The 16,691-nt window shown below is 39.1% G+C and overlaps 1 protein-coding gene across 10 annotated transcripts in view; it reads left to right on the top strand.

The window, feature by feature from the left end:
* MARK3 (microtubule affinity regulating kinase 3) overlaps nt 1–16,691 on the top strand; it is a 108,272-nt gene that overhangs the window by 52,457 nt on the left and 39,124 nt on the right. For all 10 annotated transcript variants that reach the window (XM_060003872.2, XM_060003869.2, XM_060003865.2 and 7 more), the window contains exons 4-5: nt 14,575–14,623; nt 16,565–16,630. In XM_060003872.2, the coding sequence (XP_059859855.1) occupies nt 14,575–14,623; nt 16,565–16,630 (115 nt within the window). The remainder of the gene's footprint in view (nt 1–14,574; nt 14,624–16,564; nt 16,631–16,691) is intronic.

The raw sequence follows: 16,691 nt of genomic DNA, 5'->3' as shown, positions 1-16,691 counted from the left end.
GACAACAACCAGAATCACAGCCGTATGTTGCTTATTGTGTGCCACGCACTGTTCCAAGATCTCAACAACATGTCAGGTTCCTTTATCCCTGGGGGTACCAGAGGCCCAGAGAGATCAAGCCACCTAGATTCAGTCAGTCAATGGTAGATCCCCAGGTGGGGACAGATAGTGGGCTCCAGAGTTCAAATTCTTAATGACTGTGCACTAACTGACACACTGACTGAACTAACATTAGAACTTAAAGCCCTAACTTCACATAGCCTTTTCCCAACATGTCCCCTTGGAAGGAATCAGGCCCAGCACCTTCCATATGGGAAGCATACAAAGGAGCTTACTGAAGCTCCTTCACCTTGCATGTGGTAGATACCCAATAATATCTGTTCATTATTTTATAAGTACCAAATTTATTTTAATACTAAATTAATATTTTTCTCATATTGCCCTAATTCCAGGAATCTTGACCACCAGAACCTTAGGTTTTGAGGTGGTAGGAAAATTTCTTTGTCTTTGAAATACTTGATCATAAAAATGCACATTGGGTTTCCCTGGTGGCGCAGTGGTTAAGAATCCGCCTGCCAATGCAGGGGACATGGGTTCAAGCCCTGGTCCGGGAAGATCCCACATGCCATGGAGCAACTAAGCCCATGCGCCACAACTACTGAGCCTGTGCTTGCTCTAGAGCCCATGAGCCACAACTACTGAGCCCACGTGCCACAGCTACTAAAGCCCATGCACTTAGAGCCCGTGCTCCGTCACAAGAGAAGCCACTGCAACGAGAAGCCCACACACCACAACGAAGAGTAGCCCCCACTCACTGCAACTAGAGAAAGCCTGCGCTCAGCAGTGAAGACCCAATGCAGCCAAAAATGAATGAATGAATGAATGAATGAAATGCTTTACATACGGAAGAATGTTACATATTTGCCATATACATATGCTTAGGGTATTTGATTCAAGAAATGGATCAGCAACAATACTTTAAATCAGTCACGTTGTAACCTTCCCCAACGTGACCTCCTTCTTTGTTTCCCACCTTACAAGGTAACCACTAACAAAAATTTTGTGTTACTATTTTCTTTCTTTTTAAAATTAATTTATTTTTGTATATTAATTTATTTCTTTATCTTGCCGGCATTGAGTCTTCATTGCTGCATGTGGGCTTTTTCTGGTTGCAGCAAGCGTTGCAGTGCGCAGGATTCTCATTGCAGTGGCTTCTCTTGCTACGGAGCACGGGCTTTAGTCATGCGGGCTTCGGTAGTTGCAGCACGTGGGCTCAGTAGTTGTGGCTCGCACACTCTAGAGTGTAGGCTCAATAGTTGTGGCGCACGGGCTTAGTTGATCCACGACATATGGGATCTTCCCTGACCAGGAGTCAAACCCGTGTCCCTTGCATTGGCAGGCGGATTCTTAACCACTGTGCCACCAGGGAAGTCCCTGTGTTACTATTTTCTATTGATTGCTTTTATAATTTTACCACATATGGGTCCCTCATCAATATAGTGTGAAGATTTTAAATATTATATAAATGGAATCATGTTATTTGTGTCCTTCTCCTGTTTGCTTTATTTTGCCCAAATTGTGTTCCATGTTGATGTATTTAGATGTAATTTACTTTCACTGCTATGCTTATTTTCATGGTTATATAGTATCCTATTACATGAATATTTCATGATTTATTTTATCCATTTTCTGTCTGATTCAGAGACATTTGGATTGCTTATAGCTATTTGTATCACAGACACTGCTATGGATTGTTCGTGTGTGTCCTGGTGAAGTTGTTTATGTTTCTTAAGGATATGTGTCCAGTAGTGGACTTATTGGTTCACAGGGTTTGTACATCCTCATTCATCCAAAGCAGTTGTGTTAATTTATATTCCCACCGGTAGCATATAAGACAGTTCAAGTAATGTTACATCCTCGTCAAAATTTGATTTTGTCTGATTTTTCAGTTCTTGACTATCTGATGGATATAAAACTATGTCATTGTGGTTTTCATTTATATTCCCATGATTGCTGATGAGTATTACATCATTCATATTTTTATTGGCTTTTGTTTCTTCTGTGAATTGCCTGTTCAAGCCTTTTCAGTTTCTAGTGGATTTTTTCTTAATCATTTTAGAGATTATGTATTCTGGATACTGACATGTGGCAGATATCTTCTTCTGTTTGATGGTATATCTTTTCATTCTCTGGATGTTGTCTTTTGATGAACAGCAGAATTTCCTAATTTTAACACACCTGAATTGTCATTCTTTTCTTATATGGTTTGTACATTTTCTGTGTTCTTTTTTTTTTTTTTTTTTTGCGGTACGCGGGTCTCTCACTGTTGTGGCCTCTCCTGTTGCGGAGCACAGGCTCCAGACGCGCAGTCTCAGCGGCCATGGCTCACGGGCCCAGCCGCTCCGCGGCATGTGGGATCTACCCGGACCGGGGCACGAACCCATGTCCCCTGCGTCGGCAGGCGGACTCTCAACCACTGCGCCACCAGGGAAGCCCCTTTTCTGTGTTCTTTAAGAAATTCTTCCCTGCCTGGGGCCATAAAGATATTTTTCTCTGTTGTCTCAAAGGTTTATAATCTTTAATCCACCTTGAAGTTGTGCATATTGTGAAGTAGCAATCCAATTATGTTTTTTCATACGTGTTACAACTTATTGCCTTGTCTCTCCTTTCCCCACTCTTCTGCAATACAGAGTTTCCGTACCTCTCTACACACACATACTGTGTTCTTCCAAAGTGGTTATTCTGGTTCACTTCACAATTGCTATTTTAAAGGCAGGTTTTTAAATTTATTTTCATTTAAAATTTTTATTTTCAGTAGTAGAATGGCAGGGCTTCCCTTGTGGCGCATTGGTTAAGAATCTGCCTGCCAACACAGGGGACACCAGTTCGAGCCCTGGTCCGGGAAGATCCCACATGCCGCGGAGCAGCTAAGCCTGTGAGCCACAACTAATGAACCTGCACTCTAGAGCCCACGAGCCACAACTACTGAAGCCTGTGCGCCTAGAGCCCATGCTCTGCAACTGGAGAAGCCACCGCAATGAAAAACCTGCACACTGCAATGAAGAGTAGACCCTGCTCGCCGCAACTAGAGAAAGCCTGCGCGTGGCAACAAAAACCCAACGCGGCCATAAATAAATAAATTTATTTTAAAAATAGTGGAATGGCAAATGATAAACAGAATCCCAAAATATATGACAGGAAAAATCTGAGCTAAATTTATAGAAGCACAAGAGTGACAAAATAGATTTATCTTCTCTCAGGCTATGTATGACACATTAAGTAGAGGAAAAAAAGTTACAGATCTTAATATAGAGCCCCTCCACTAGCCCATATTACAAATTGCGCATTTTTAATTTAATTAATTTATTTTTTATTTTATTTTTGGCCACACCATGTGGCATGCTGGATCTTAGTTCCCTGACCAGGGACCAAACCCGTGCCCCCTGCAGTGGAAGCACGGAGTCTTAACCACTGGACTGCCAGGGAAATCCCACACATTTGTGCATTTTTTTTTAAAAGCATCCCTTTCTTAGGATACATTACAGCTCTGTGCCAGTCAAATCTATGATGATTGTAGCGTAAGTGATTTCCTCACTGTTGGGCAATGCATAACTTACACAGCTATAAACAGTTAATATGATTAATAAGCCTGACTAAGAGATCTTTCCAGATCTTTCTGAACAAGCAATAAAAATAGAAACCAATAAAAATAGAAACAAACAAAAAGTACAAGCATGTGGGACTTGAAAACACTCTTTGAATTCATGGGGTCAAAGAGAAAATGCAAACCAAAATTGCAGTGTATCTAGAAGGTAACACTGTGTATCCGAACCTGTAGAATACTGCTTTTGGTGTTCAAGTAAATTTGAAACCTTAAACACATTATTAAACAAAAAATGACAATACATTAAATATTCAACTAATAAGTTAGAGAAGGGAACAAAATAAATCTCAGGAACGAAGAATAATGTAAGGAACTTATAAAGGGCAGAAATTAGTGAATTGGAAAAACAATCAAAATGATCTAGAGCTTTTTTTTTTTTGAGAGGGGGATGAGAAGGGAGGCAGTAAAATAGATAAACCACTAGTTACTTAATCCAGGGGATAGGGAGAGACAACACAAAGTATGAGTATGAAATGAGGGGCAGGGAAAAGACCAGATAGAGAAGAATTAAAATTATCATGAGAGAACCTTTTGTGCAAATAAACTAGAACACCTAAAAAATGGATAATTCTCTAGGAAAACGTAACTTATCAAAATTAACTCTACAAAAGAATCTAAATGCATCAGTAACTACAGAAGAAATTGAATAGTGGTAAAAAGGCCAGCTGCCACCTCAGATTGCCATATGCAGAATTTCATGATTGGCTTCTTTGAAACCTTCAGTGAATAGATCTTGAAGGGAAGCTTCCAAATTCTTCTCTGGAATTCACATACATGGCTATCAAAATGTATTAGAAACAGGGAAGAAAACTATAGTTCAATCTCACAACATCCATTCAAAAATTCAGAATTAAAGTATTAGCATATAGGACTTCCAGTTAAACATTAGTACATTTATCTTTGCTCCTTCCTCCCACTCGCTAAATAGTAGTAAAGGAATTAAAAAGGAGTGTCAAAAATAGAGAAGACTGGCAGACAAAGAATTAAACCTAGTTTGCCAGATGGAAAGCAGATGGATGAATAGTTGTGTGTGTGTGTGTGTGTACACTATTATATATATTTTTTCATGTAGTAGACTTAGCAAATCATAGTGAACTGAAACCGATCCGTAAGGGGAGCACTTAGGGGTGGGAATAGGTAGGCTGGTGCCAGCAAAAATCATGCTGAGTCATGCCACAGAATTCAGAAAGTTTAAGGATGAGTTCTGTTAGCTCCTTTTGTGGGTGGAGGTACATGTAGAACTGGAAACAGGATTGGCTTAAAATGTGTAACTGGGCCTCATATCACCTCCAGGCAACCCGCCCTTCTCTGCCCCAGTAGAAATTGGGCAGTTTATTTTCTGAAGAGGCGGAATTGAAGAGCATCTAGACTTGGGGACCCCATACTAAAAACGGGCCCACTGAGTGGTGAGATACTCTGTCTTCCCTCTCCTTGCTTGCCTCCCAGAACTCTCTAGCCCTTCATGTGTTGCCTGAAAAGGAAATTGGAGGATTCTTCTCCAGGAAAATTGAGTTAAATGAAAATATAGTTAGAGACATTATTGTCTTTCAGTGAATCTACTTAATCTTTGCCCGGTCATCCTATGGTCCAGCTTTTATATATATAACATTTAGTCCAGTATTTTGGTGCCTCTCTTAAATATGGGAGGACAGCCAAGAATCTCCAGATATTTGAGGATAACCTGAAACTAAAACAAACAAGAATAAGAAAGAGAAAGGAACACTGGAAGAGGAAACTCAGCTACTTTAAAAAACAACAACACTTTAATTATGTTTTCAAAGATTTTAAAAAGAGGGAGACAGAATGCAATAATGACCATTATATTCATGAAAGAAGAACATGGTGCATTGAGAAAGGACTGTTGGGGAGAGGGTAATTTATAGTATTGGAAAGAAATTCAATAAAGGGGTTGGAAAATAAAGTCAAGGAAAGCTCTCAGAAAGTATTACAGAAGTTCATAGAGATGAAAATTAAGAAAGATACCATGTGAACTTGAGGTACCTATCTAGGAGGTCTAGTTTCTGGTAAAGAGGTGTTGTAAAAAGAACTGGGGATAGGAGGGGAGATTATCAAAGACTAACAGAAGGTGATTTCCCAGAACTGTAGGACCTGAATTTCCAGATTGAAAGGCTCAGTGCCCAATGCAGTAAATGACAAAAGACCCACAATATATCTGGACTGAATGCTAATGTACCACAGAGACTGAATCTGTGGTATATTAAAATTTAAATACATCAAAATTAAAGAGAAGGAAGAGGAAAAAATAGGTCACAAAGAATTGTAGCAGAATGTCATCATACCATTCCACACCACTGTAAGCTGGAAGGAAATGGATCGAGGCCTTTAAAATTCTGAGAGAACTGGATATTCATGTGTAAAAGAATGAAACTGGACCCCTGTCTTATACCATGCACAAAAACTAACTCATGGATTAAGGATTTAAATGGAAGATATGAAACCATAAAGCTCGTGGAAGAAAACAGTGGGAAAGAGCTCCTTGACATTGTTCTTAGCAATGACTTTTTTTTTTAATATGACACCAAAATCACAAGCCAAAAAAGTGGGACTACAAAAAACTTCACAGCAAACAAAAAACAAACAACAGTCAACAAAATGAAAAGGCAGCCTACGAAGTGGGAGAAAAGGAACCCCTACAACCAGTAGCAAATAAAACCCCAAATAATCCAATTTAAAAAGCAACAAAGGATCTGAATAGACATTTTTCCAACGAAGACATTCAGATAGCCGACAAGTGCATGAAAAGGTGTTCAACATCACTAGCCATCAAGGGAGTGCAAATCAACCTGTTAGAATGGTTGTTATCAAAAAGACAAGAGATGAATGCTGACAGAGGTGTAGAGAAATGGGAAACCTTGTGTACTGTTGGTAGGAATGTAGATTGGTACAACTACTTTGGAAAACAGTACGGAAGTTTCTCAAAAAACTAAAATTAGAGCTACCATATGATTCAGCAGTTTCACTTCTGGGTGTATATCCACAGGAAATGCAGTTACTATCTCAGAGAGATATCTGAGATCCCATGTTCGTTGCATTGTATACTCTAATAGCCAAGCTAGGGAAACAACCTAGCATTCATTGACAGATGAATGGGTAAAGAAAGTGTGAGGAGTATTATTATTATATATTCTAACCTATAATAATAGGAATATTATTCAGCTGTAAAAATGGAAATCCTGCTCTTTGTGACAACATGGATGGACCTTGAGGGCATTATGCTAAGTTAGATCAGATAAATACTCTGTGATATCAGTTATATGTGGAATCTTTAAAAAAAATTGAACTTATAAAAACAGAGAGTAGATGGTGGTTGCCAGGGGATGGGGGTGTTGAGGGAAATGGGGAGCTGTTGGTCAAAGGGTACAAACTTCCAGTTACAAGATGGAAAGTTCCAGGGATCTGTTGTACAGCGTGGTGACTATAGTTAGCAAGTACTTGAAAGTTGCTGTGAGAGTGGACCTTAAATGTTCTCACCACAACGAAAACAACAACAAAATGGTAATTATGTGAGGTGAGGGATGTGTTAGCTAACTTACTGTGGTAAAGATTTCACAATATATGTGTGTATCAGATCATCACATTGCACAACCTTAGACTTACACAGTATTCTATGTCAATTATATCTCATTAAAACGGGGGGGCGCATTTCTGAGAGAAAACAATTATGACCTAGAATTCTTTTTTTGTTTGTTTGTTTGTTTAATTTTGGCTGCTTTGGGATCTTCGTTGCTGTGTGCAGGCTTTCTCTGCTTGCGGTGAGCGGAGGCTACTCTTCGTTGTGGTGCGCTGGCTTCTCATTGCGGCGGTTTCTCTTGTTGCACAGCACAGGCTCTAGGCGCATGGGCTTCAGTAGTTGTGGCATGTGGGCTCAGTAGTTGTGGCTTGCAAGCTCTAGAGTAAAGGCTCAGTAGTTGTGGCGCACGGGCTTGGTTGCTCCGTGGCGTGTGGGATCTTCCCGGACCAGGGCTCGAACCCATGTCCGCTGCGTTGGCAGGTGGATTCTTAACCACTGTGCCACCAGGGAAGTCCTGACCTAGAATTCTTTACCCAGCCAAAATGTCAATCAAATGTGAAGATAGAATCAGAACATTCTTGCAAGGTTTTAATCATACACTTATCCTTCCTCAGGAGCTATTGGTGGGATATTTCACCACAACGGGGGACAGTACTAAAAAAGAGAAGAGCATAGGGTCTAGAACAGGAAATCCAACATAGCAGGCCTTGAGAGCAGGACAGAGGCTTCCAGAATATGGATATTTCCAGGGGGGGAAAAGAAAGAAAACGTGACTATTTGCAAGTATTTGAGAGGAGATATACACTTCTGTTACAAAGTTTAAGGATGAATTAGTAAAGTGAGAGATACATAGAAAACCTAAGTGAACAAAACCGAGACAGTCATTAGCTCAAAGGAAACCAGAAACATTTTTGATAAATAAAAAATGGAAATGCATTCCTAGTGTGGCTATAAAGAATATTTATATAATGTAAACTGAATACTTTAGCCAAATATTATGGTAACTGATCAGGAGGAAGGTGGGAAGGGATGTGGGGTGGGGGACAGGGTGTAAGAGAGCTAAATCTTCACTGCCAATACTAAGAAAATAGCTAATATCAGGGGGAGGGGCTAAGAAATCATAGAATAACAGCACAAGCATGCTATTCAGAAGTAAGGTAGCAGGGACTTCCCTGGCGGTCCAGTGGTTAAGACTTTGCCTTGCAATGCAGGGGGGGTGTGTGTTCGATCCCTGGTCGGGGAGCTAAGATCCCACATGCCTTGTCAATAAACCAAAACATGAAACAGAAGCAATATTGTAACAAATTCAATAAAGACTTTAAAATGGTCCATGTCAAAAAAATATATATATATATTAAAAAAAGAGAAAGTAAGGCAGCAAATACCTGAGTTGAAAGTGCTTGACATTATGAACAAGGGTTGAGGGTGGAGAGATATATTACATTACACAGTTCAACTTTTAAAACTGTATGTACTGCTTTTAGCAATAAAAATTAAACATAATATTTATTTAGCCAAAACTGTAATAGAACCTCATGAAGAGGATGGAGAGGGGAAGCATAAGTCTGTGTTTGGAAGGGGTTACAAAAGTTAAATCCAAAGTGGGAGTCACAAGACAGTGTCTAAAATGGAAAATCAAGGAAGCAATATAATCTGGCATTTTAGAAATATGCAGTAAACAATAGATGAAATAGCTTAAAAAGTTGGAAGGATTGCTTATGAAAGTCAGCAAAGGAAAGAGGATGAATTTGAGTAAGGACCCAACATTTTCTGCTATGGCAGACAAAAGTCTTATTTCCATACTATATAAAAGGTCTTGCAGATCGAGGAGAAACAGGAGTATATAACCTAATAGAAAATAGTCAAAAGATACACTCAGGCAATTAGTAGGACAGATGGTCAATATTCAAGTAAAAAATGTTTAACATCCGAAAAGATAACATTTTTTCACCAGATTTGCAAAAAACTGATAATACATATTGTTGGCAAGAGTGTAGAGAATCAGGGACTCTGTTATTGCTGACATAGTTTAAATTAATATATATTTAGAGAGGAATGTAGCACTAACAAAATTTTAAAAGCATGTGCGCCCTTTGGCCCCCCAATCTACTCTGCCAATATATTTGCATAAGTGTATGAGGATGTATATATACAAGGATGCTCATTGTAATGTTACAACAGCAAAAAGTTAGGGATAACCTACATGATACCAGTAAAATTCTGGTTAATTACACTGTAGTACACCCACACATATATATCTCCCCCCATCTATAGACAGCTCTTCCTGGGTAGGAGATAGGTCACTGCCTTTGCCTAGTGTTAAACAAATGGTCTTTAATAGTGCTCTTATCTTCTCTGTTATTTGTTAACTTTCCTATTCTGTTGTTTATTTTAATGTTAGGGTGGTTCTGAGAGTAACTAAACTCTCTTTAAGCTCCTTAAGTTTTGCCTTACTGTGCTGGCTGTCATATTTGCTGGACTTTAAAGATATTCCCTGGAAGACTTGTCTGCCTTTCACCCATCAGCAGCCTTGGCCCAGACTATGAAAAGGAATAGTAAACTCTCTTCTTGTTAACAGTCCTCAGAATACAGCAGTTTTCTTTTTCGGGAATTCCCCTTTTGTCAAAAAACACTTTTCTTTGTTCATTCTCCATCTTCTTCTTAAAATTCAAATTACTTGGAGGAGAGGAGATAGATACTACAGTTGTGATTCAGAGTTCAAAGGACAGATAAAAGTATAGAAGGCAAAGTCTTTACCCCTTGACGTCCATCCATCCAGGTCCCTGCCCGGGACCACCAGTGGCATCAGTTTCTATTTGTCCTTCTAGAGGTATTCTGTTTATAGAGAAGCAAAGACATTTTTTTTCTTTCTTTTTCACATCAGAGCATTTTGACAGTTCCTTCTCCACAAACTCTGGGCTTTTGCCAGGCTCTCTCCCTCAGTTTTGTCTGAGAGGGTCTTTGATTTGTTCTTTTGTTCAGCAGAGGTGCTGTGATCAGTGTGGTAAGTGAGACAAAGGGCCATAATGAGGAAACAGCAGGTACATCATCCTTCTCTCTTTCCTTCATGAAGTGCCCCAGACACGTTCCAGGGTCTGGGAAGCTGGTTACAAACAGAGGTTTGTCTGTGGTAGGCATTAGAGTCTAGTGTCTGGATTTCATTCTGTCACTCTGGCTGCCTCTTCCGAGTCTCCACTGTGGTCCTCAGCTCTCTTCTCTGAAGTGCTTGCTTGTTGATGATTCTGTTTTTTTCATTTTACAGTTAGGCGGTGTCATTTCCTTCCAAGGATACTATCCCTATGCTAATAATTCTACAGAATTTATCTCTAGCCCAGATTTCTTTCCTGAGCTTCAGACCCAAACACCAAGTACCATGCTGTGCTTTCAGTATCCTCACTTAACTGCCCCTCACGTGGCATGTCCAAAGCCAGGCTCACCCTCCTCGCTGCAGCTTGAGTCTTCTGTCTCAGAGTGGCACCCAGATTCACGAACTTGGGTGTCAGCTTCAACTCTGCCTCCCTCTCCCTTACCCCCTGAATGCTTCTTACCTGTATCTCCTTCTCTTCATCCAAGGCAGCTAATAATTACTCACAATCTTGATTTACAGTTCACCTCTCTCCTAGTAAAGACGAGGTTGGCGATTATATTCCTGTCCATTATTTCTAATACATGAGTTGTCATCCAGCATGTCACTCAGCTGCCATGAAAAGCACAGGCTCTCAACCTTTGGCCTGTTCGTTCTGTCTCATACCTATATATCTGGAGAAGCAAGTCTGAACACTTTGGTCATGATGATTTAGATCACAGTTTGATGACTATGATAACATCTCACCCTACCCTATGCTGTCTCTTATATGCTCATTTTATTTTTATATCAATTGGTAAAATTGTTTTTTCCCAAGGATAATTCCTGTACATCCTCAGTACAGGCTTTGGGGACATTTCTTTACTCTGTAGTACTGTGGGCTTAGTGTGTTTAGTGTTCTCGTCACCAGGGTCCACGTCTTTGCCTTTAGAGATGTTTGTTCTCCTGTCTACCAGTTCCTAAAGGACATAAAAATGGGAAGATGTGTAGAGGGTGGAGATTAGTCGATGAGGAGAGAACTCTTTCACTTTACACATTTCTGTGTTATTTTATTTTTTACAACTAGCATCTGCATAAGGTTGAAAGGGAATGTAGAGAAATAAGATAGTAGAAATAGGTGAACGTCTTATTTAAATGTCCTTTTATAGTAGCAAAACTTAAAAATATGTTGTACAATCCTAGTAGGGACTTTGCTTAAAGTTCATGTTTTCTTTTCAATACATTATTTATATCCAAATTTATCTTCAGCCATCAGGTTCACAGTTGATACAAATAAATGAAATCTCTGGCATTTTAACCGTATATGCAAATTGTCAACTTTTAAAACAATTCTGTGCCAGTACCCACCTGTTGCTCTGGGTTCTCTGTATTGCCAGCTTGTAATCTGTCGGTTGTTTTACTTGTACATTTCAAAGGTGGCTGCTTGGACTCGTGAGATGAGTGTGGATTCTGGAGTCAGACACCTCAGACTCTGGACTCCGGCACGTGTTAGCTGAGAGAACCTGATCGAGTTTCTTAACTTTCTTAGTCCTCCTCTCCTGTACATTGGAGATGACCGTAGTCACCTGACAGAGTTGTGAAAATTAAGTCAGAGAGGATCATAGACGTGAAGCATCTAGTGCTGAGCTTCAGACAGAGGTGACACTTGATCACTATTAGCTTCCTCTCCCCACCACCTTTGATTAACTTGGTATAGAGTTTATGAACTCATTTCTACCTGATGTATAATTCTGATAGAGGCAGATGTGTAAAGTTATTTTGGTAATACCCTGACACTACCCTGCTAGGGAACCTTTGGCTATTCTTTCTACAGCGTAAGCTTGTACTATTCATCCTTCTATCTGGTGCCACTCACCTTTCCTCTGTTTTCACAACGCAGCCCTTGGTGTGACCTCTGCTGTATGTAACTCAGGGGGTTTCAAACTTTAGTGTGTTACCGGTAGTGTACTACTGCTCTCTAAAGATTACTCCAGAACTTAGCAACTTAGAACCATGTGTCATCTCACAGTTTCTGTGAGTCATGTGTTTGGGAGTGACTTCATTGGATGGTTCTGGCTCAGGTGCTCTCAAGAGATTTTGGGTGAGAGCGACAGATGCAGCATCCAAAGATTTGATTGGGGCTGGTGTATCCACTTCGAAAAGGCCCTTTCCCCTGGCTGTTGTCTAGGGCCTGCAGTTCCTCACCAGCTGTGGGTATGAGTCCTCATTTCCTTGCCATCTGGGCCTGTCCATTGAGGTGCTCAGTGTGCTCACAACATGCAAGGAAGTGATCTGTGATGGGTTGGTCTCTTTAAATAGTCTTACTTGGTTGCACCTCCCTGTCTTTGCTCACATATATGGAGCACACATAGCCCATTTTCAACTGCATAAATCCAGTTACCTCCATGGTGCCCACTACCCCAGACATAAGTGAACTCTCCCTCCCTTGAATCCCTATAGTATTACATTTTTTTTTCCTGCTCTTTGGTTCTAATCACTTTAGCTCTGATGTTTTAGTGCTGCACTGCTAGTAGGGATTTAAAAAAACAATCGCTTTCATTTGACCTCTCTCGCCAGCAGAACTACGACAACCCTGTAATAGGCATTCTGCTGCTCAGGATTTCAAAGCAGTGTGGTCATTAGAATGCTAAGGAGCCTGGCTCAGACCACACTTCTTGGTAGTTAGTACTTTCCTGCAGGCATTTGTCAAACAAATGAGTTCCTGTTGTGGGCCAGGCTTGGTTTCAAGGATGCAGTAGTGAAGGGAAACAGACGTGCTCACTGTGGATGAGGACAAACACAACAGTGAACTGGTAAACAGAAATGTATTATCACAACTTGAAAGACAGTCTAGGAAGGAAGTAAAAATTGCTATGATGTAAAACAAAGGAGACCTACTTAGATGAGGTTTTTAGAGAATCTGCCTGAGTCTTGAAGGATGAAAAGGAAAAAAGACTCTAAGGAAGGAAAGAGCTTAGTATGTTCTAATATCTGAGAGAAATCACGGTGGCTGGAGCTGAGGTTGGAGGGTAGGCAGAGGCTGCCATGGCCGTGGTCAGGGTTTCATTCTAAATGCAGTGTCCTAAGCTGTGTTAGTATGATATCCAACTTGGAGCTCTTCTAATTTAGCATTTGTAGAAATAACTGGGAGGTTCAAATTATAGCTACAAGTCCAACTATGATGGATTGGAAAAACGAGATTCCTGTGTTAGCTTGACAGAGGGAAATTAAGAAAGAACTCAAGCCTGAATGGTTGTCAGGGAGGCTGTCTTCTCATCTCAGAACAGAAAATGTGGGAATGACCACAACAGCAATAGGAAGTATTTATGTTGGAGATAAAAGTGCTCCTGCCTTTAGGGATGATCCAGTATTCTAGACAGGAAGGCTCTTCATCTTGATTACATGTTTTTAAGCTCTGAGCTGTCTATAGGTCAGATACCATGCCTTTCAGCTGTTAGCTGCTGATTCAGTTCTAGATCAGACCTGGTGGACAAGGACAAACGCAGGGAGAGCCCCAACTTCCTTTTTCCATAGCCAGCGGCTGCTCGTTTCCCAAACCACGTTCCAGCCTTGCCTCCTGTAGGCTGTATAGTATACTGGGTGCTGGGAGACTAGTTCTGGCCATATTCCCCATGGAAAGATAGTAGGACCTTGGAAGATCTTTTCCTCTCTTTTTCTGGTTTCCATTTGTTTGCAGGAGGGTTGTATAAGATGACCTGTAAAATTCTGTTATTTTCTGAAATCTCATATTAGCCCAGGCCCTAATGCTGTGACCTGCCTCTGAGCTCACAGCAGGTGTTTGTGCAACAATTTACTATTTCCCCTTATTCTGTGTGATGGGTAGTCAGCTTGAAGTGGTTTTATTCAAAATCTTCTTATAGAATTACTTGGAATTATCATGATGCAGTTCATTGTGACTATACAAGTTTTGATTTGCAGAATTAGAACCCCTAGGTAGTTACTGAATCACACTAAGTCTAATCACAAACTATTCCTGTTTAAATCTGATTTCTGTGTTCAAGGTAGCAAAATATAATTCAGAGTATAATTCACAATAGCAAAATATCATCCTCTTCTGGGACCTCTGCTTTTTTCGTAAGATAAAATTAAAGTATTTAGTATTAGGTAACAAAACTACTTCATAATTACCCTGGATTTCCATTTCTTAGATGTGGACTACTAAACATTATCCGTGAATCAATTATCTAAGAGAAAATTTATATTGCAACCATGGAATATAAATATATCTTCATTAAATATATATAATGTTTAATAACCTGTATTGGGGGAATTGTGTGTGTGTTTGTTTTTTAGCTCTTCAGAGAAGTAAGAATAATGAAGATTTTAAATCATCCAAACATAGGTACTTTCTGCTTTCTTAAATACTTTTGGGTCTAAATGCATTCTTGAAAGTATGTCATAAAGCTAAACATAATTCCAGGAGTGACAGGAGATTTCTTCCCTTCTCCCAGCCCAGGTACACTTTTAGAATATATATGTATATATATATTGATCATTTTTGTTAACTTTTTGAAATTACTAAGATAGGTTAAAAGATTAATGTAAAGCTTTAATTCAGTAGAAACACATGTAATCAGATTATAATTTTCTAATTTTTAATATATTAAAAAATGTCATAATTGTACTTAATTTATAGATAGAGAAGAGGGAATTATAGTAAGTTAGAGTTACGATTTTCAAAGGTGTAAAACTTTGTGCTCTAGCTGTGTTCCTAAGAAAATACTGGTATATTGAATCATATTTTTAAAGCAATAGGGAACTAGCTAGCCAACTCTGGATTTCAAATTCCAACTTCCCGCCAAAAAAATACTGCCAAGAACTAGCTAACTTAAACCTTTTTGTTTTGTTTTTTAATTACTTACGTTGTACCCTGATTAGAGTTCTCTATACTTACTACTAAATGACATCTTTGAAAATGTAAATTTCTAAAAAATTTAAATTCCCATTGGATTAAAATAGTTTACGCAAAAGAGCCAGTATTTGCATTGGAATTTTATTTTATTTTATTTTATTTATTTATTTATTTTTTGGCCGGGCCACGTGGTTTGTAGGATCTTAGTTCCCTGACCAGGGATCGAACCCCAGCCCCCTGCAGTGGAAGCTAGGAGTCCTAACCACTGGACTGCCAGGGAATTCCCCTTGCATTGGAATTTTAGAAAGCTGTTATTTATATGTTGATGGTTTACCAGCATATATGCCTTAAATTTCTTTAAATAATTTTTCTTAACAGCCTGAACATATATCATCTTAAAAATGATCTGATACTTTTATTCACCAGTTCAACAAACACATCCAATACTGTGTAAGGTACTTTATTTGATCTAATACTCTGTGTTAAAGCATCAGAAAATAACCCACAAGATAAGAGATTAGCATTCTCCCTCCCTGCTCCCTTTTTTGCTAAATTTAATTGTAAAGTATGTATTACCAAAGTAGATACAGGAGATAGTGATTTGATAGCTTGAGAGAGTAACTTCAGTTTCATTTAAAATTTTTATATTTCTGATTGATTTGTTATGGTTTTATGAATTAGCAGTAATAGAAATATTATTTGTATCTGTAACAAGAGACTGCTATAGTAGTCACACTGACCCATTGAAAATAATTCTTTTTAAAAAGTTCTTTTCAATTATTTATAGTATAATCCCTTCTACTTTGCCATCTCTGGCTTTAGAATAGAAACAAAGGAACCTCCTTAGAAATTCCCTGGCAGTCCAGTGGTTAGGACTCCACACTCTCACTGCCAGGGGCTCAGGTTGGATCCCTGGTCGGGGAGCTAAGATCCTGCATGGCAGCCAAAAAAAATAAATAAATAAAATAAAATACATCTTTAAGAAAAAGAAAAGAAACAAAAGGACCTTGTTCTCTGAGAATTGTGATGTTTCCCAAGCAATAGAAGTCTCAAGTGGAATTATATGTATCCTTAAAGCCATAATGACAAGTGAATGGACTTGCACTTTTAGGAATAGAACAGATACAGACGTAATACAGGAGGATGAAATGAGAGCAGATACACTTCACTAGACTGCTGAGTGCATCCTGAAGTTACACCGTTTGAGCACCCAGAAACTATGTTTATTTTTATGGAATTCCATGTTTTTATAAAATCTTTTCTGCTGTTGTAATATATTATAAATTTTCCTAAAAGAATTTTTTTAGAGGGCCAGCTATTAAAATCTTTAACAGGAAAAAGTTACTTTTTGTAGTTATAGTTTATATGTACATAGTACTGTGCATATGGACATTTGTTTCTTTTTCTCCTGTATCTTCTCCCCTCCCCTAGTGAAGTTATTCGAAGTCATTGAAACTGACAAAACACTCTACCTAATCATGGAGTATGCCAGTGGAGGTAAGAAATTTATAAATTGTTTTTCTTTCTTTCTTCCCTTTTAGAAGAATACACAACCACA

Source organism: Delphinus delphis, chromosome 2 (genome assembly GCF_949987515.2).
Source record: "Delphinus delphis chromosome 2, mDelDel1.2, whole genome shotgun sequence".
Lineage (NCBI taxonomy): Eukaryota > Metazoa > Chordata > Mammalia > Artiodactyla > Delphinidae > Delphinus > Delphinus delphis.
The sequence above is the reverse complement of the archived record's forward strand: the minus strand, read 5'-3'. Positions and strand labels throughout refer to the sequence as shown.